This window comes from Thermobia domestica, chromosome 4 (assembly GCF_964235325.1).
Source record: "Thermobia domestica chromosome 4, izTheDome1.hap1.1, whole genome shotgun sequence".
Lineage (NCBI taxonomy): Eukaryota > Metazoa > Arthropoda > Insecta > Zygentoma > Lepismatidae > Thermobia > Thermobia domestica.
Genome location: NC_137457.1, coordinates 42,697,441 through 42,719,456, shown reverse-complemented (window position 1 = coordinate 42,719,456; position 22,016 = coordinate 42,697,441). Strand labels below are relative to the sequence as shown.

The window sequence follows — 22,016 nt, the reverse complement described above, 5'->3', positions numbered from 1 at the left end:
TGTCAGTTGTCTTTTTTCGTTCCTATTTTCTTTCGTTTTTTTTTTCTTCATCGCTCACTTGTCGCACTCTCCCATGTTTGAAATGAGCAAGTGGATTTAAAGCAGATAAAATTTCTGCTTTCATTGTTTCCGTTTGTCTTTCCTTTTGTTTGGCACATAGAAATAAACTTCACAAAACATGCCACTATTTCTTATCATTCACATCATCAGCCATCCAAAATTTTACACATAGTTATATTTGTCACCGCCTATGTGAACAGTTCCAGTGGTGATTTCTTGAATATTCTCAGGACCTGTGTGAATAGTTCCCTAATAATGATGGTAAATTGGTATAAAGTTCATCATCAAAAATCATGAAAATTTTCTAAACTATGTTACAAATGGTTGTTGAGCCTATAATTCTTTCAACTTCTTTTAAAAAACCGTCCAATTTAGAGGAGTTCCGATTAGGGGTGGTATAGAGACGAGACCGCAGTGTAGGTCTTGTCTCGTTTGACAAATAATGGCCTCGATCCTGATCTCGTCTCGATAAACACACTGTACGCTTGTCTCGATCTAGAATGTCAAGTCTCGATTTCGTCTCGGAATAAGTAGTGTGAAATAAAAAACGTGAAAGTAGTATCATCTTACAGACTGTCGTTTCATCTTTCTTATTTTTAGCCTTCATTCTTGAATTAGAATTATTGAATGGCGTGTCCATTCGTAGCTAAGTTGCAATGCTCGTGCTTCCTATACGTGTTTGCGGATTCAATCACTAGTACGTATATCAAGCCTTGGATAAAACACACTTGGATAATGATCCACATTTCACTTTAAACAACATATCTTGTCTCATATAACCTCAATATTTGTTATATAGTGAAACTCTAATCAATCAACTTCAATACTATAGCTTATTTTCTTCCTGCTGAATCAGGGCCATTCAACATTCCTACCAGATAATGCCGTCGATAGTAGCAAGAATGTATTTAAACGATAGGAAATTTAAATTTCACAATTTCGTATTTATTATCCATTAATTCTTCTTTGACTGCCATGTTAAACAAAGAAAATCGCGTTCATTATCTTAACAAATAAATATTTTACTAATACAATATTTGTTTCAAATGGATGAAATCCTTAATTATCTTTCACAACACCAACTTTAATTGACACTTTATAACACGAGCTTATTGCAACCTTACGATGCGCTTATTCTCCATAATATTATAGTCACACATTAAGCTGTAGGTCCGCGTCTCATATAGCCTTAATGCAGAACGAGACACTAAACTCAAATCCAAGAATCATCTTTTACTATCTATGGTCTCGGGTTGTGTCACCAAACACGAGATTCAAACTCAGATATCTCTCCTAGTTCAGATTTCACTTTCTGTTTCTTATACAAGCTCATAAGACTGTGATGTATTATATAGGTATACAACCTTTTCTTTTTTACCTAACAGTATGAATAGTTCCAAATTATCGTACACTTCCGTGTTTGTAGTCGAGCAAATCGAAACTGCTAGAATGTTTTATATATGTAATAACGAGAAAAAAAAACATAATTATGCAAAATGGAAAAAGAAAAATAATAAATCTCAGAATACTACCTACCATCACTGAATTAAACTTAAAAAAAAAAACACTGGCGTAACAACCTTTAGGGGACCATGGCTTAAAAGCTGGCTTACGGCACTCATGCCTTTGGAGTGATGTGTGGTCAGCACATCGCCCCCCTCGCCGTTAATGCTGGATTACTAGACGGGAGTTCACCGGGCTTCAAGTTTCGCCTATTCAAGATTCGCGTAATACCTCCTAGCTATGCAAACGTCAATCAAAGCGATGACACAGTTAATTTTCTTACTAGGCGAAAGTTGATTTTTTAAAGTACTTCGTTTAGCTCGCATACGTTGGTAGTCCTGCACCTTATTAATAGTTATCATTTTTTCTTGAAAGTGTTTTCACGTTCTTATTAAATAGTCCAGTATGTAGCGGAAAATTTTGACAAACCCAGCGCAAATTGGTAGCCTAACGAAACTTGCAGGATAGTTTCCTTTTATCAAGTATAGTAATATCCTGAAAGTCCCCGAACATTCCTCTTGAGCTACATCCAATGTGGCTGCCATATTCAATTTAGCCGACACTGTGTATAGAAAAATAATGTTTTCCTTGATTTCTTAGCTTAGGTTCAATTATGCCGTCTTGGTAAATGTAACAAAATATTTTTGTGAATAAAATTTCGTTTCGTTTCGTATATTCATCTCTGTAGGTCAGGTAGATATAAATCTAGAAATAAAGGAGTAGGCTTGTATCGCCTGTTTGTTGTGCCTGTGTTTCTGTCAAGCGTATTTTTCTAATTTCTTTTGTTTGTTTATACAAATAATATTTATAGAAGTAAAAAAAAAAAGAAAGAAAGAAAGAAAGTATGTGAACATGCTAGAATTACACTTGACATATACAAAATATGATGCATTTGAGAACAATGGGGCATTATACGGAAGTTTCTGTAATCTTATTTAGCAAAATAATCTATAGAGAAAACGTTATTTAAGCAAAATTCAGTTTTTTATAAGCGATAGAAATAATTTATGGTACTAAAAGACAAAAAAAAAGTCTATCTACTAGTCCATCCCTGGCACGGTACACTGTTGGGACATAAACGATACGGTTGGGCGTAAATAAGAGCTCCGCAGACCCCGCATTGCTGGGGGCGCGAAGCCATCACGGGGCCCCAAATCGTGATGTAGGACGTAGAGAAGGGGCCCCATTCCACGTTGTCTGCTGGGTGGCCCCCAAGCCCGTAGTTACGCCACTGCATGGCTGAGTGAAACAATCTCGAACATAAACAATAGGCCCAAGTATATGAGAGTTTTACATTTGCAATACACGAGCTTAAAAAAAAAAAAAAAAAAAAAGGTGTTGCTATGTCCAAAGAACGAACTAGGTAGCGTTCTCCATTTTCTCTTCCGATCCCCAATACTTGAATATGTTGCTCCCCCATATCAATTACTTGAATATGTTGCTCCCGCAAAGCTAGCTCCTCATGGTACACTTTCTATACGTGCCGTCTGCTCGCACTTGCTCTTAAGAGTAAAACTGAGGGGTAAGTGACTGGTGTGAAATAAGTCTTCTGTATGTGAAATATCGACAGAAAGCCAGTGCGTCACCCCATGGGATGCATAAAAGTATAATTGGAAACGTTATCCCACTTTTACTAGTTCTTCAGGATTCGTGGTAGAATTATTGAATATACTCATAACCTGTTACAATTAACTGTCTATCTCTTGAGTAGTTTCAAAGGTTTTCTTCCCTTTTTGGAACAGAGACAAAGCCATGTTACTTCCTGAAAATTCATGTAAAAATATCATCACATCATCCATGTTTCCTCCTGTATTTTCATGTATTTAAACATTTTGACTGATTGATGAAATCTGCTTTCTTTATGAAAAATCAGTAAAATACGCTTGAGAGAGAGAGAGAGAGAGAGAGAGAGAAACAGATACAAGATTAAACGACACAACCCTCTCCTCCATTTGTAACTTTATATCTACCTAACCTACAGAGATTGTACTTTATATCAAACGAGAAGAAATTTGTTTACAAAATATTTTGTTATAAGTTTCAAAATCGTATAATTGAACGAAAGGTAAGAAATCAAGGAAACATGGATATTCTATAGACTGCAGCGATCACATGAGATATGGCAGCTATATTGGGTGAAGCTTAAATGAATATCTGGTCACTTTTAGGATATGCCTATACTTGATGGGAAGAATCTGTCCCATAAGTTTTATTGTTACTATTTTTTTTTTCGGTTCAGACCCCTGCATACTGCACTAAAACAGTTCGCACTTAATTAAAAATTTACACTTTTAATGGTGATGCTCGATGTCAAGCGTATACTATCTATACCGTAATTGTGCTTATACTTATCTTTGGTGCTTTGTTTAATTTTATTTTATGAATTATGCAAACTCTCGTCGAATTTGTGACTTCATTTTATATTTTCTGTAATGATTTTGTAACTTCATGTAATATTTTTATATCTTGGTGTCAAACATATAATATCTAGTCATATAGTGTAATTGCGCTTATACTGCTTTGATGTGTACTTTTTATTTTTTTTTTTAATTTAGAAACTACAAATTTCTTAAATTGTGTCATTTTTTGTCAGTAGTACCAACCTAGTTTCACATTAGGCAATCTTGAATTCAAGATTCGCTTACACTTTTTCTTGAGTTAACATCTGCAAATTTCATTGCCTGAGGTTATTAGACGAATCTTGAATGGCCGAAAGTTGAAGTCACCGAGTTCAATACTTTCTTTCAAGTAATTCCCCAATTGTCCTCACGACGCTGGGTGTATACCGAAATGCCAATACCATGTAATCAGTACCCATGGTCACTCGGGCCAGATCCGGTACTATTTAACTTTGCTGATCTCACTAGGACATTGCCGACTAAATTAAACATTAACAACTTTGCTTTCCAGTTAACATTAATTAGCTTTACATTGGTATGTACGTAAAATAGAAATTTCTTTTTATTCCACGCATGCAAGCGCTTGTAATAAACAACAAAAAATTTTTAATGTATCTTTCTGTGGATAATTCCTTAACTGTGTAACTAGAGGCGGATCCAAGTTAAATATTAAGGAAGAGGGGGGGCAGTCGTTCGAGCTCAAAACAAGGTAATAATAGTCTATATTGCAAAAAAGAAAGAAGAAAGAAAAAAAACGAAAAGTGAAACAATTTTAGAAAAGGGAATGGACTCTTCTGTAGAATTAATATGAACAAAAACAGCAGAGATACAAAAAGTGCAGCCAAGTTCGTCAGCCTCAAAAAGTGTTGAGATGAGGATGGATGAGCCAAGTTCCTTACCACTGCATCTGAAACGTACACTGGAACTTGGCGCAAGATGTCTAACATATTCGAATACATTAAGATGTCTGTTCCTAGTTTCACGGCCGGGACATTTCAGCCATAAGGCTAATGGGGACCCCCAAATCCACCACGCTCACAAACACCATCCCTAAGGTTCGTTAACATCATTTACCTTGACACTTTGTGAAGGAATATAAGTTTTCCTTGTCTGGGTTTCGAACCACCAATCTTACTGGAATATACTGTATATGTGCCTTAGCGCCTTAGCGAAGTTGATATTCCTAAGGTTGGTGGTGGTCTCAAACCCACCACGCCCACAACCACTATCCCTAAGGTTCCTTAACATCATTTTCCTTGACATCTCGCGCCAAGTTCCAGTGTTCATTTCAGATGCAGGGCCAAGGAACTTGGTTCATCTATCCTCATCTCAACACTTTTTGAGCTGACGAACTTGGCTGCACTTTTTGTACCTCTGGTGTTTTTGTTCATATTTCACTTCTTTTTGTAGTTCACCATGTCAATATCGTATATCTTAATTGTGGCATATTATTGGATTTAAATTTAAAATTGTACATTTTTAAAGGAGTCATAATGTGTCACATGCAACATTAGTTCCCAAGGGCTCTCCCACCGGAAATCGAACCCAGGACGTCGTACAAGAAAGGCGCACATGCTAGCCACTAGAACAGCGGGGAAGATTCATTCTATTAAATATCTGTCAGAGAGTTATGTCCAAACGAGATTCTAATTCATTTACCAGAACTACAAAATCACGATCGCTAACATCTCATTTTTCATTACCTAAATACGAAGAGTATCAACAGGGCCCAAAACCCTTAATGCTGAATCCTCGCTGCTACATCACTAGACATGGCTGGTGTTTCAATATACTTAATTGTTCTCTACCATTCCACATTGCAAAATTACGGAGTTCATTACATGGCGCGCATGTTGCGCAGTTTCATACTGCCTCGGGTTTTCCTTCCAACGATATACACCTTTCAAATAGCTTGTAATCTTAATAATATTTGCCACTAACATATCCTAACTGTATATAAAATACATGAACCGACATAAATTAAAGAGGTGCTTCCGGTTGACGTGGAAAGTTGAAATGATGAGGGGGGGATGAAGAATTTCCCCATGTTATTTAAATGGGTCTTTTTTTGGACTTATAATCTCATGTTTTAGGAACTTAGAATTGGAATATGATCTTGAAATTCAGTATGCTTCTACGTTTTCGTTAGTATTACCTAAGTAATCAGTAATAATAAACAATTCCAAGTTTAGAGTGGTTTTAAGAGGAACTGAAAAAACATTTCCATGTTATTTATATTGGATGTCTTCTACACCCCAAAATGTTTATTCACTTCCGGCAAGATTAGAATGATGAAATTTGGCACGATTGTAGCCTCCCGCGACTAACCTACAGGAAAATTGCTAAAAGTGATTTTTTTTTTTTAATTTTTAAGGAATCTAAAGGGAGATAAAGAAATCCCCATGTTATTTAAATAGGCGTTTTCCTGGGATACAAAATCTTATGTTTTAGATAGTTGAAATAGGAAAAGAAATTTGAAATTCGGTAGAATTGTGAGCTTAAGAGGTGTGAGGAAGTAGGCCGAGCAAAGGCGGACGCGTGGGGGCGAACCCCCAGATGGGCAAATTCAGGAAATATGAAGAGCAAAGGCACAAAATTCACTGTTGATGAAAAGGCTGATACGTAAGAGATTCGCACACTGTTCACAGATAGAGACACGAAGCATCAAGAACATTTTTACATAATGACTGTGATAACCATAATGCAACTCGTGGTACCAATATATTTACGAAATCGATTACATTTTGTTGCTAGTCTTACGTAAACTCGAACAATTAAATTTCTCATTTCTTCGGAAACTTTATTAATTCTAAATATACTCACTTCTACAATCTCTTACTTATCAATTAATTTCAATATCTATTTAATACAAATGACTGCAATAAAGGAAAAATCTTCACTGAAAAAAGAAAAAAATATTGGCTCCCCTTGTCTGGGTTTCCAACCACGAAATTTACGGCAGTATGTACGTGTCTTAGCCCACGTTTTTAAAAGTTAACGGATTCTCAGAATGTGCCTCATTAACTTGCTTAACTACTTATTACTAGCTTTCACTTATTTTACTCGCACACTGAGAAAAAAAATGTATGTAGGTACATAGGTTACATAGGTAGATATGTAGCGTACGTAGGTTACATATGTAAATTCTGTAGTTTTTGGACTTAACGTATAACTGAAAGAGTATATTTTAAACATAGTTTCCGTATAAGTGTTCCGAATAAACGTACTTTCCGCACAAGGAAAGAACTATATAGACAGTCAGGATCTCACATGGATGGCCGTTTGTAACTTTACGTAGTTGACGTACGTAATGTACGGAAGACTGTTAGATGTCAGACATCCTGTAACGCCACTGAGTAACATCTAAGCGGGAAAGAGGCCAGTACGTATGTAGCATATGGATAACGTATGTTAAGTATTGATTTCTATAGTAAACATAAGGATCCCGTATATTTGTACAATATACCGATGTCCGGATAACGATTTTTTGTCGGTGAACTTAGCTCGTTTTTCTATTAATCTAGAACGACAGGGACACGAACACAGAAACATCGAGGAGAGTTAAAATTCCAAAGGCTCTTCTACCGGGAATCGAACTCGGGACCCCATACTCCAAAGGCGTACATGATAGACAGCGAGGAGGGCACCAACTCGACTACTCGGACGATTGACAACATTATCACAATGCACATGATGTGTTTAATTACGCAAAGTTTCACGTCTCTATCTCACTGGAAAATACCTAATCAATTTAATGAGTGAGTGAGTGAAACGATTTCTTGCTTGGTTAAAGACAGTTTCTTGCCTATAAAAAATTGTCATAGCACATTTCTCAAATTTCAAACTTTTCCCATACTCAAGTCATTGTAGGGTACCTTTATGCAGAATTTCCCATCTCTATCTCGTTGGATCTACCTAATCAATTTGATGAGTGAGTCAGTGAAACGATATCTTGCTTGGCTATGGACAGTATTTTGCCTATAAACATTCCCATAGCACAATACTCAAGTCATTATAGGGTACCTTTATGTAAAGTTTCACGTCTCTATCCCACTGGAAAATACCTAATCAATTTGTTGAGTGAGTCAATGAAACGATTTCCTGTCTGGCTAAGGACAGTTTCTTGCCCATAAAAAAAAATCCCCATAGCACATTCCTTAGATTTCTGACTTTTTCTATACTCAAGTCATTATAGAGTACCTTTATGCAAAGTTTCACGTCTCTATCCCACTGGAAAATACCTAATCAATTTGTTGAGTGAGTCAATGAAACGATTTCCTGTCTGGCTAAGGACAGTTTCATGCCCATAAAAAAATTCCCATAGCACATTCCTTAGATTTCTGACTTTTTCTATACTCAAGTCATTATGGAGTACCTTTATGCAAAGTTTCACGTATCTACCTCATTGGGGAGTACCTTATCAATTTCATGAGTGAGTCAATGAAACGATTTCTTGCTTGGCTGATGACAGTTTTTTTTTTTTTTTTTTTGTCCATAAACAATTTTCCATAGTACATTCCTTAGATTTCGGACCTTTGCTATACTCAAGTCGTTATAGAGTACCTTTATGCAAAGTTTCACGTCTCTATCTCATTGGGGAGTACCTTATCAATTTGATGAGTGAGTGAGTGAAACGATTTCTTGCTTAGCTAAGGACAGTTTTTTGCCCATAAAAAATTTCCCATAGCACATTCATCAGATTTCGGACTTTTTCTATACTCAGGTCATTATAAGGTACCTTTGTGCTAAGTTTCACGTCTCTGTCTCATTGGAAAGTACCTAATCAATTTGGTGAGTGAGTCAGTGAGTCAGCGAACCTGAAAACTGCATATTTTAGGGGTCCAGTACTCGAATATGGTTGAAGGTAGGAATGTGAGATTTGGTATATGAGCACATCTCTCGGATATCTCCTTAAATTCTAAATTTCATGTTTTATCCCCTTACTAGAATCGGTTTTACAGAGCCTCGAAATCGGCGATTTTACCCAAAACTCTTGTTCGTGTATAATATGCTTACGGCAGTACAGGCCAGTTTTCATTTTCTTCGCGGAACTTGGCTGCCATGCACTGCCATGCATGTTGACTTGTTTAAACGTTGATACTGATGGATTACAAATAATAATAATAATAATAATAATAATAAATAACAGTAGTAGCAGTAGAGTAAGAATAATAATAAGAATACGAATTCTTCTTGAATCATGAACTTTAATTTCTATTCATACGCTAGTTATATTACTTCCTTCTTTGTATTTTCAATTGCACTTGCATGTAAAATGCCAGAACCATTACGTTTATTGACTTTCTGTACTGACAAAATGGACTTTCTAAAACAGGAATATTGGCAAACACTTGCGGATAAATGGGTTTATAGCTTACTGTTTACCAATTGTTAACAAGAAGCAGAAATCAGTTTTGAGAAGGAACGGATAGCTCAAAATATTGCATCTTGAAAAGAAAGAAAAGAAGCGGCCACCTACATTTTCGAAAGTGGGCATTTTCTGAGCAAGAATTCCAATGCAAGTAATTTATTGAGATGTATTGATTCATTTAACTTCTGCAATTGAAGACTTACTTATTTTAGGTTTTATTCTACAATTATAATACAAAGTTTAAAAAAAAATCAAGAGCTACAACTTTGTAATGGGTTTTATTTTTTTAAATCCTATTCTTGGGGTTGCGATCGCCCCCGATCGCCATCCTGGATCCGCCCCTGTGTTTGTTTTACAAAATTAGATTTCGAGATTTTTAGGGAATGCTCTTTGAGTACTAAAAATGTCTTAAAAGGAATAAAGTATAATATTTGGAATATATATTTGTGATGAGTGGGGAGCTATCTTCAGGAAGTTACAATTAATAGGGATCAGGTCCCTGTATTTCACCCCCTACAGTCTCCGCTCTGTTCTGGTGGTTAGCGAGCGTGATGTAAGAGGCTCCGAGTTCGATTCTTGATCAGTCTTAAAATTTGAACTCATTAACGTATATCTGATTCGATCTTAAGGTAGGATTCACTTATACGGAAACCTCGGTGGCTCAGTGATAGAGCACCTACCTATTTCTTAGGATATGTGGCCCCAGCTTCGGTCCTGGTTCTCTCCAAGCCGGTTTCATTGAGGATGAAAACTATGTGCACGGGTTTCCTCGAATACCTTCCATTACCTCCCTCTTTTTATATCCCCAAGATTTTACCATCATTTGTTTGTTTCATTCGCTACCATCTCCTTCAGCCTTGGAGCATAATTGTTTGGCACTAAACTCAGAGATTTCATTTTCAAGCAGTGATTATTTCAGAGAGTGACAGGGAGCCCCTTGGAGCTATTGAATTCCTCCTGGACATGGTAAATGTGAATTTCCCACCATTTCAACAATATTACTTTTCACACCTAGTGTATTAAAATCCTCACCCCTGAGGGAAAATCTAAAACCATTACTGCTTTCAAGCAACGTATAACTTCGGTACTAGAAAGAGGTCATAAATAAATTTCTAATTTATGCATTGGTAAATCCTTTGGGAAAGATGATGCTGAAATTATAACAAAGCAAAGTTTTTATAAAATGCATTAAAAAGAAGAAACTATTTTTGAGAAAGTAAAATGAAGAAATTAAAAACATTGAGTGCGGTTTTCTCGAATATCATGGAAGTAGTTTAGTTTATAGAAACATTTAATCTCGCAAATGCTTTTAGTGTTAATTTCATTTCTTTAATTTACCACCACAAAAACTATTTTCTCCCAAAATTATTATTTTCAAAATTTCTTGATGTTATTAACTATATTATTTGAATACCACTCATTCTAGCTTTGGAACTTCCTGTATAAATTAAAAGACAAATTCTGACCAAAGCATATATATACTAATAAATAACAGCGTTCCAGTTTCGGCAAATTAATTTGCCGAAACTGTAATACTATTATTTATTAGTTAATATATGCTTTGGTCAGAATTTGTCTTTTAATTTAAACTTTATTATTATTATTATTATTATTATTATTATTATTATTATTATTATTATTATTATTATTATTATTATTATTAGTATCTCCATACCTAAGCGATTAGCGTACGCGTTTTTGGCGTGGGGTACCTGGGTTCGATTCCCAGTAGGAGCTCATGTGTTTCGGATTCCACGTTAATCAGTACGTCCACTTCTCATACAGCTTAGCTGCTGAAACGGACGTTAAACTCAAAATCAACTCAACTCTCTAATAATGTAATAATAATAATAATAATAATAATAATAATAATAATAATAATAATAATAATAATAATAATAATAATAATAATAATAATAATAATTAATAATAATAATAAAAATAAAAATAAACGACACAATGTAAGAAGTGAAAGGCAAGAAACCATATAAAAAACTGCATGCGATCAGATGAAGTCGGAACCTCTCCTTTCAGTGTAATTACCAGTGAGACACTAAACCATAAATAAAACTAATATAATGGTCTTATTGATGGTGTTCCTGAAAATACGGGATATATTGTAGAGTGGTGTTACATTGGATTATTTAATTATCATTGAGTAACATTTATTTCTTATTCTATATACATGTATTGTAGTTATAATTTCAAATGGTGTGTGTCTTTTAGTCTAGGGTTTCTACATATTTTCTCAGCTTTAAATATGTTTGTGTAGAGCACAGCCTATACAATTGTTATTGAAATCTGTAACCAGTCTTTCTTGTTCGCTTTACTGCTTTATAACCAGCGGAAGAAAACAGCTATAAAGGAACTTCAGGTGTCAATCAACTATTCAGCTGCTGCGTGACGCACGTGGGGAGGACTCCTCCTCTACATACTTCCCCCTTCTCAATAGCGTTTGTTATGAGCGAACGGTGGTCCGACTTTCTCCGAAGCAATTGTGTATGGCGATGATGTTCGATCTGAAATGTTGGTAGACACTGTTTTTGTCAATTTTCCATCCTAATTTCTGTGAACTGTTTAAACAGAATAGTTTATGAAATGAGAAATGCTTGAGAAGAGACGTTTTAAAGAATACGCTCACAGTTGCCGACATTTTCTTACACATTCTGTTGAGAGTTGGATACCTGGAAATAACCAAAAATCGTCCCGAAAAAACCCCTTGACCATAAAAAATATCGTCATATCAATCAACGTTATTTCTATCTAATTACTGACACATCTCGGGAAAACGTTTCTTATGCTACTTAGATTGAATTATGTCAGATTCATTGCAATAAGATGTAAAATATCGTTGTTATTTAAAAAAGATCCAAATTATTGGAAACATTTCGTCCCGTTTAAACCCCTCAAAATTATAGATATGTATAAATATGTTATTTATTAAAATTAATTAACGAAACTTTCTATAACGATGTTTCTCACAGTCCTTTACCACCCTCAACAAAATTTATTGTAAAATATAAACTTTTTTGTCCTTCGACTTTTTCGCCTCACAGAAAGATGCCTTGGTGGTATGTAATGAACAAAATACATTTTGTTTCTTAAAAAACAACAAAATATTTATTTGTGAATAGATAATAGGGTCGATAAAGCTTTTTATACTTATTTCTTTGTAAAACGGTGACATCAAAAGTTGTTTCTGCAAAAATAGTGATATTTTAGGAAAAATATCATGAAATTTCGAAAACTACATTAGAACAGAACGTGTTGATGGCAATAGCATATCCATAGTTTTATTGCTTCAAGCATTCCTTCAGATCAAGATTTAGTCAATATAGTATAGAGAGGAGCAAATAAATCAAAGTTAGAAAATTTAGAATATATCTATTGTTTCGTCCTTTTTAGACCCCTAGCAGCTAAAGATAGATAGATAGATAGATAGATAGATAGATAGACAGACATAGATATAGATGATCGGTTCTGGGAAGGATTGTACAGTGTTGCTAGAACTTCCATTTACACCGAAACTAAATGCACGTAATAATTTAACATGTAAATGGAATTAAGGCTTGATCGTCTCATCTTGATTATTGATATAGTATTGATGCTCCTATGTGAATTTTCACACGATTGCCCCATAACTCCTACGCTACTAGGTGCGGAAGAAGAGAAACAAAGCCTGCGTGAACCAATTCATTGTCTCATCTATCGTGTTTCGTGAACAAGAATGTTAGATATCAGTGTTATTAATTTGGTGGCAAGTATCTGTGCTGAATCCATGAACTGAAGCAGAATAACGAAAGTAAGCACATTGAATAAATATGCATAATGAACGGCTGAGTAAGGAGCCACCAACTCGTCAGGTTTCAATCGCGTAGAAGATTTTTTTAACCTGGGAAGACATTTCGATGTCTCTTGTTCTAGACATTCATGATGCAAAGGAAACATGTGCAGACTTTAGCAACACAGTGATGAGCACACCCTGCAAGTTAACCGGAAAGCGTTAACCTGAACTTGGAATTGCTAAAGCGTAATGCAGTTCCAGAAGAAAATGGATTTAAGCTCTCTTCCATTCTGGCGAATAGTCATTAATGATGTAACCATCAGAGAAACACTCACGCCCAGAGTGAATTGTATTATCTTAATTTATTCAGGCAAGTATATTTTGTATTGTTGTAAGGTCAGTAATGAAATATGCATTTCAAAAACGCACAGCATCGTTAGAATCATTGTCGACATAAGGACTCTTACTAATCTGTTCATCTTTAGTAAGCTACTTTTTTTTCTCCTTGCAAGAAAGTTCGAAAATCTCTTCTACACAATCTGACACAGAAAAGGCATTAAAACGGATATGACAGTACATAATAATTTATAAACTACTTCACTTGGATTCCCTCCTTGAATCTTGAGTTAGGTATTCTATCATATTTTACCATATTGCCTTAGTTACTTTAAACAACTCCACATTCTTCATTCATATATTTTTCAAGTTTTTATTTTATCTCAACTTCTATATGTCATACACTAGAATCTCTATCATCATACCGAATATTTATCTATTCCAATATGCTTGCGAAATAGCTTTAGTAACATTAGGAAAAAACATACATGTTAACAGAAATTCGAATCCATAGTACAGCTTTTCTCGAATGTTGTAGTCAGTAGTGACTTTAAGTTAAATAAGAAAAAACATAGAAACTAGTTATTCTATGAATCTAATGGTCGCAGTAAATTTGAGCGCAATCTCACTTTATTGCAAATAAGAATAAGCGCTCACTTTATTCTTTATTCTAAAACATTCACATACTTATTTATAATCCGCTGATACCCTTGCCTCAGAAATTTAAATACAATACCTACAAAGGGACTAGATATTTTACGCCATGATGGTTGATCAGAACTTGGGATTAAACTCGTAAGTACTGCTTAACAAGCAAAATAACTCATGATGAGTGCCTCCAATTTGGTCAACTAAATTGGTATACAACCAGATATTCTACAATAGACTGCAGATTCTAAAGTGACACCAGTTTCCTTACAATATCGGACCAACTTCATACTATACTACTGAAATATACGATAACATTGACTACGTTGCGTCAAACGTGTATAACATACAATCTCCAGGACGGTAAGGTTATAGTTCTTGATACCATAGCTTGATACCATGACTTTCGTCACAAACATATCTATAAGTACAATTAAACTTCTTCCGTCATAGTATAGATAAGCAGTAGTAGTTCTCTCGCTACATGAAAAATTAGGGCTCTACGTACATCTCTCATCTGTCCTGAAACCCTCAGCAAATAAAATGAATATGGATCGTGTGGTGTAGCATCGTTATAATGTCTTGTGGAATCAAAATCAACTTACATCTTTCCAACTGTGGTCTATTTCTAATGGAGTAAAGTATTTCAACAATATATAGTACATGGGGTGTGCAGAAAGTTCGTGCAAGAATCTCACCTGAAAGAGGTGCATTTTGGACAACTCCGAAAAAATGATGAAATTACTTCTTCCCTATGTAGTAAGCATGCCTAAAGAAACATTTTTACTTTCCATAAACCCGTTTTGTATAATTCTGCAGTTTGGCTTTAAACTACAGTTCAACCTTAGAAATGATGTCATTCATACTGCCAAAATAATATTGAGTAGACACTTCATTTCTAGGAAGACAAATATGTCACTTAGTGATAGGTACGTTGAATATTTGGGTGCTACTAGTAACTCATTCTGACTCTCGCAACTTAGAAGGTGGAAATAATAATTACCAGAAATAATTTGCCCCTGTGGTATTTAGTCTGTCATGATGATTCGTTCAAAATTACAGAAAATGTGAGCATCACCTTAGCGGCCGACTTCTGCACTTGCGCCTTTTTAGGGATGAGGAGAAGGGGTTTTTTCATTGTTTGCTCATGTCGTTTGTTTTTTTTTTTTTCATTATAAAGTCAGCATTCATCAATGTTTACTATTCTACCGAAAAACTCGTCTTCATTTAGTTCACAGCGATACAATATATATCTTGCACCATACTCGCGATTACTCTTCTGGAGACGGGTAAGCATTCGTAGTATATATGTGCTGCCACTTTCAGAAGATACTGCAGGTTGTTAATGACAATCCTTGTAAACCCATACTCCTTACCTAGTTCGGTATTATTGAATATTCATAAGTTAAAGAGATAATTCAAAATATAATATTACTTAGTGAGCTTTGTAATTGTTTATTTTATATTGATTAAAATACTAAAAGCAAACTGAAACAAATGACCTATTCAATTCTTCATTTTACGTATTTTACTATCAATAAATTTTAAAAAGAAGTAAATAATCTTTCACCTTTACGAATGTTTAAAAATAAGCTACAAGTTTAGTATAGGTAGCAATTGTAAGAGCTTGAATTGATGAATAGAAAAACAAGGAAAATGTTGTTACTAGTAAGAATATGAAATAAAAATTTCATAGACCTATATTTCAAAAACAAGAATTTTTAACTATATCGTAAGAATAAGTAATTATTTGTATTGTTTTTATGTGGACAAGTATCAATATTTTTTGTAGGTGATTCAACACACGGCAATGATTAAAACCATCATTGTTCATCTTATTGTATGCCGGTTTACCACTTCAGCTTTTATTGACACTGAAGGTAAGTAAATACTCAAATTTTACATAGTTTTACATTAAGATATAAATAACGAATAATGCATTCCGAAGAATGAGTACTCTGAATGAACGCTTTAATTTAAATGCACGTATTGCCTCAACAAAAAATATTTATTTATATTTGGTTATCCTGAAGGACCTCCAAACTACAATGCATCTCCTATTATAGTAAAATGTATGTAGTACAATAGAAGCAAATATTGGGGAGTAATTGCAAAATATTTAACAATTGGAAAATTGAAACAAAAATAATTTCTGAATGTTTCCAATTACAAATGTTAAACGTCCATCGTGTCCTGAACAGTAATTAACTCAAATAAATCAGTAGCTGAATAAAACCTACATATGTATTCCTATTTTCAGTTACTTCCCTAGCCTACTAACAGCATGCTTTAGATAAAATCAAATCTCAAATTCAAATATATATAGTAATTATACGCATTATTTAAATGATATTTCCGTTCAATCATTTGAAAAGTTGAGTTTCCAAATTGCTTGATATGATATAACATAGGCAACCTGGAACGCATTATGAGTTCTCAGGTTGCGGAACGCCTATGTATAGAGATGTTGAATATATTGAAAAATCGACCGCAAGCAGAAGAAAAATGCAGTAATTTAGGTTTGAGGTTTTACGTAAAGAAAGCAGCTTCATCATGTAGAAAAGTGAATTCTTTCATTAAATATTCATAACGAACTCGTAGCAGGACTGATAGTTTAGCAAAACCTCTGCAACATAAAACAAATATCACATACACCACACCAAGTTAAAGAGATTTTAACAACGCAGGATCAATGAAATTAGTATTAAGGGAGTTTTTGAGGTATAGGGGGAATCAGGCAGTAGAAACATATCACATGTTTATGGGACGGAGCCTTTAATACCAGTAACAAGTGAGATATTGATATATAAGGCGGACAAGATTGAAGTTAAAATAGTTAATTTGGAACAAAACTTAACGGGGCAAACTGGAACTTTTGCATATTCTGTAAGTAAGAAACTTAAAATTACAAACAATGAAAGGGTTTCACACCCATAGAACTATTAAAACAGAAATTAAACGTTGTCTACTTGGAAACCTTATAGTATCATTATTACTAATCTGGGTCGGTGGTATGATGTTTTTTTTTTATATATACATCTTGACCTTTATACCTATTTTAAAAGATATACAAGATAAAGAGCAAATTTTGAATAGTTAGTTATAAAAGAAAAACTTCTAATAATTTTGCAGGAGGTAATGTACCTAAAATGGAAGCCACATTTCCTCGCTGAACTGCTATGCTAATACGTTGTTCTTTCGATCTTGTTCTTTGATTTTGGCACTTAAGTTTTATAATATGCTCCGGAAAAAGAGACTTTAGCGATGTTATTGTTCTAAGATGACTATTTGGAGCAGAAGTATTGACTATCTGTATCGTAGCCATCAATTAAATATGTAATTGCCATATTAGAAAATGTATCGTTAGCAAATAATAATTTTTTTTCCTCCAAATCTAACTTGCCAATACTGTTTACAAACATAGCAAAGAATAAAGGAAACAAACAAGAACCTTCGGGTACGCCACATTGTAATCTGTTATAATTAGAACACATACCGTTTACCACTGTTTTAAAATATATGTTGGAGAGGAATGATTTAATTAACTTTAGAGCGTTACCTCGGAATCCTATTCTCTCTAGTTTGGCTAAAAGTTTTTTTCCTTGTGGTACTGTGTCAAATGCTTTCTTTACATCTAAATAGTTTGCGATCTTAAATTTGTTGTTCTTTTGCAATTCTTTTAGTTGTTCTAATATTGCATTTTGTATTCTTGTCTTTTCTGAATCCATAATGATGATTTAAAATGAATTATTACCTTCTAAAATGAAGACCAATCTCTCATGCAAACATTTCTCTAACAATTTGGAAACATAAAAAGACTAGAAATCGTAGGATAATTGCTAGGCAAGTTAATATCATCTCCTTTGTACAGTGGAGTTAATCTAAATTGTTTTAGCTTACCTGGAATATATCCTTTCTGTATACACAAACTAAAAATATAGCACAACACTTTTTATAAGAAGACCACTCTAGTTCTTAAGGGAAGAAACCGAAACTCCACGTTCTCCTTAGTTTTTTGCCAATCCATATTGTTTATTATATTTTCCAATTCCTCTCTGGTGACAGGTTCCAATTGTAAGTCAATGGATATAGGTGAGTCCTGTGTTACTTCTTCTGTTTCCGGTATCTTTTTCTCCAGTTACAATCCAAACTTTACAAAAAAATGTATAAGGTCTTCCATATTTTTACTCCGAAACGACTTGTTCTTAGATTTTGGCACTTTCGTTTTATAATATGCTCCGGAGAAAGAGACTTAAGCGATTTTGTTTCTCTTTAGGTATTTTTTTTATTAATTTCCACATGGAGCTGTTATCCTCTTTATAAATTGCGTCGAGAAAGTTTTTCTGCCTTTTGATGTTTATATAATGCCAAATTTTGGATTTGTAGAACGTTGCTCGTTGTTGTGCTTTTAAGGTATTGCTTCTTAGTAACTTATATTTTGATCGAAGTTATAATTCCTTTGGTCAGCCAGGGTTTAGTATTTGCCGTAACGAATTCTGCAGTTAATTTCGAAGAAGTTTTGTTCTTTTAGTATTTTCTAAAACTCACCGTAGGCAGTAATTTTAAACACGCTTTCGAATATTTTGTCACCAATTGTTTCTGGAATCTCGTCCAGATTGTAGTTCGGTTTGATTATAACTGGGTTGTCCAAATCGTAGTACTCCATTTATGAAAAGCACCGACCACTCGCACTCACATACACACACCAACTGTTAAAAGCGCACTAATTTTTTAAGCACTTGTCTCACTTCGAAACCTTTTGTTATCTTTCTTGGGTCGATTTACAATTTTAAGACTGCTTGGTTCACACAAACTGTTGAAACCGCACTATTTTTTAAGCACTTGTCTCACTTCTAAAGCTTTTGTTATCTTTCTTGGGTCGATTTACAATTTTAAGACTGCTTGGTTCACACAAACTGTTGAAACCGCACTAATTTTTTAAGCACTTGTCTCACTTCTAAAGCTTTTGTTATCTTTCTTGGGTCGATTTACAATTTTAAGACTGATTGGTTCACACAAACTGTTGAAACCGCACTAATTTTTAAGCACTTGTCTCATTTCTAAAGCTTTTGTTATCTTTCTTGGGTCGATTTACAATTTTAAGACTGCTTGGTTCACAAGGGGCTCTTTAAGTAACTCGTTACTAACTGCTCTTACTAACTACTCTTCTTAAAATGCTTTAACTAAATAACTGTTATTAAGACACTCTTCTTTAAAAAGGACCACTAAATGTCTTTCTCCCTCGCTAGCTTCTTTTTGTAAACTTAGATAACCAAAAAGTGTCTATAATTCTTTGGCGTCCTTATTATACCCTCTATTCTTCTGATTGAAGTTTGGGAAATAGAGTTCTATGACTAGTAACTTCGCGTTTATATTGCAACGACTCCGCCGAAGGGTGATGCGTATCCACCCGGATACAAATACAGAAATGGCACACTCTGGTCCGGATGCCGTAAGATAAAGTAATTATAGATTCACTTGTAAGAAACATCGATGGGCTGTTACATTGCATTCGATTCTCTTGTTACTATGCTCCTTATTTCCGACATCGCCATGAAAAATCTCACAATATGGAATTGCTCTTATAAGCTATTGTGCAACCTTAGGCAACATACTTAGTGCAAGGTATTGCACCAACTTTTCAAAACTCCTACTTAGAAGTAATTGTTCCACTCTTTTTTTTTCGGAAAAGAATAACAGGAAATGACTCTTCTGCGTGTTGCTACATTTCTTGGCGGTACTTGCTATAAAATTTAGTATTAAACTTGCTATATAACTTGCTATAAAACCCAGTAAAGGAACTTTGCCTCGGATAGATAAACAATTATAGATCCGATTGTAATCGAGATGGATGGTCATCTTATTTTTAGGCTCCCTGTTAATGGACTTGCATCTCTTTGTAAAATATCAATACAAAAAGGGGAAAATCGCGTCTATGCACAAATATATAGAAGCTAAAAAATATGCCGATCTCTTAAGAAGTTTATGTTTTATGATATCGACATTCATTTAATGAAAAAACAATCTCTATGTCTATCTCTAATAGGAACCTGGTAGCATACTATTTTTTATTCCTATCAGAAGAAACCTTCTCATTCTTAACTGGCTCACCAGAAGAATCCAATGCTGACTCTAAACTACTTTTTTTTCGTATAGTCATCTTAGCTTCCGAGACTAAAACAACTTGAGTAGAAGATTGATCCGAATCTAAATGTTCTTCTTTCCTTTCCACAGGACGTCTATGAAAGTAATTCTATGTCGCGTTCTCTTCGTCAATAAGGATTCCTATCCTTTATAAGTAAATTACAAACTATCGCTAGAACTATTAACTAACTCAAAATCAGGAAGATTAAATAACTTCTCGTACTTATCTGGCAGTAACACAGACAACCCAGATGTATGGAGAACCACCTTCTCTCCAATCTAGTAGTAACAACGCTTATATTCTTCAATGTATCTTTACCAAAGGAACATCGTTCAAAGAAATGTAATAAGAAACAGAACAAGAATTTAAATCCTATACAAGATTATCAATTTATTATATACAAAATGTTCTCCCTCTCCTTGTTAGACAAAAACAAATTGTTTCTCTAAATATAAAGACAATATGTAGTATTGAGATGCATAGGTAGTACACTTTTATGGATATACAAATTCTTCAAGCTTAATCATTACGTTATTACTATTTTGCCACACAGATATACCACATGTTAACACTTTCAGTTTTTTTAAAAACAAAAAAAAACCTCTTTCACTTCACAACACGTTCTATATCATGGTTACAATTTAATCACACTTTGAAACAAATCAAAATATAAAACAAATTTAGAGCTACAATAAGAATGCAATTAAAAATGCATGCATAAATAAATCTTACGTATAACAAAATAATCAGAAAATACTGCTCTTTTGTTCAAGTATTTTACTGAACAAACCTTTTGCAGGCGCCAATGTGACGTATGATTACTTCAGTTAGTAAATGTCTCGTCCTGGATCTCAAACAATTAGGTATCTTGTACTCACTTAAAACTTCTCTTCCACGTAAAGAATTCTGCAAAATGGTTAACAGATCCTACAAGAATACCTTGTATTATTGTTTACAGTAACTCAAGGATACAATATTGAGCACAGTGGTATAAGGGAAATTTGTAAGTAAAATACAAATCTATGACGAAAATCAATATCTGCATTTTATTGAGAAATCCTAGTGATATTCAGCAATTGATTTTATCAGAATCAGTTCTACAAATATTGGTGATGGCAAACTTAAATTGACCAAAGTATATTACTATTATTTGAAGATTATTTAAAGCGGTCCCCTCTGTCAATACTTAGCTTCAGAATCACCCGATTATGTTTCCACCAGTAAGTGTAAAAACACCTTGCTCTTTCAAATGGCAACCTAAAGAGTCGAAAGTTTCAGAGAAGGAAGTCTAACCCTTTAACATGTTTTATCTGTGCCTAATTCTGATTTTTTTTTATTTTTGCTTTTTGAAATACTTTCATTTTTAAAAATCATTCTATCTTCTGATAAAATCAAATGACTATATCCAAATAAAATAGGTTCATTCTTAGGAGCAAGACTAGACTGCAATATCATTTGGGAGAAACATAAATAACTGTTTCTAAATTAAATCGCCTCTACCATGCAATAAGAACTATCAGGGAAAAATAAATCTACCAACAGAATAAACCATATATTACGATACCTTTCATGCAGTATTAAAATACAATAATATATTTTGCGGTAATAGTAGTAAGAGTGACATTACTTTTAAATTGAAACGAAAGTGGTTAGAATTTTATGCCTAAACTGTAGACTTCCCGTCGACAGCTGTTTAAAATATTTAAGTATTTTACCACTATAATGTTTACATATGTATCAGGTAATAATATATACAAATGTTTGAACTTC

General features: G+C 34.1%; 1 protein-coding gene across 1 annotated transcript in view; it reads left to right on the top strand.

Annotated features, from left to right (window-relative positions):
* Positions 1 to 22,016, top strand: part of LOC145683304 (brachyurin-like) — a 550,784-nt gene that overhangs the window by 103,881 nt on the left and 424,887 nt on the right. The window contains exon 2 of the mRNA XM_081754666.1: positions 15,894 to 15,981. Within this exon, the coding sequence (XP_081610792.1) occupies positions 15,894 to 15,981 (88 nt within the window). The remainder of the gene's footprint in view (positions 1 to 15,893; positions 15,982 to 22,016) is intronic.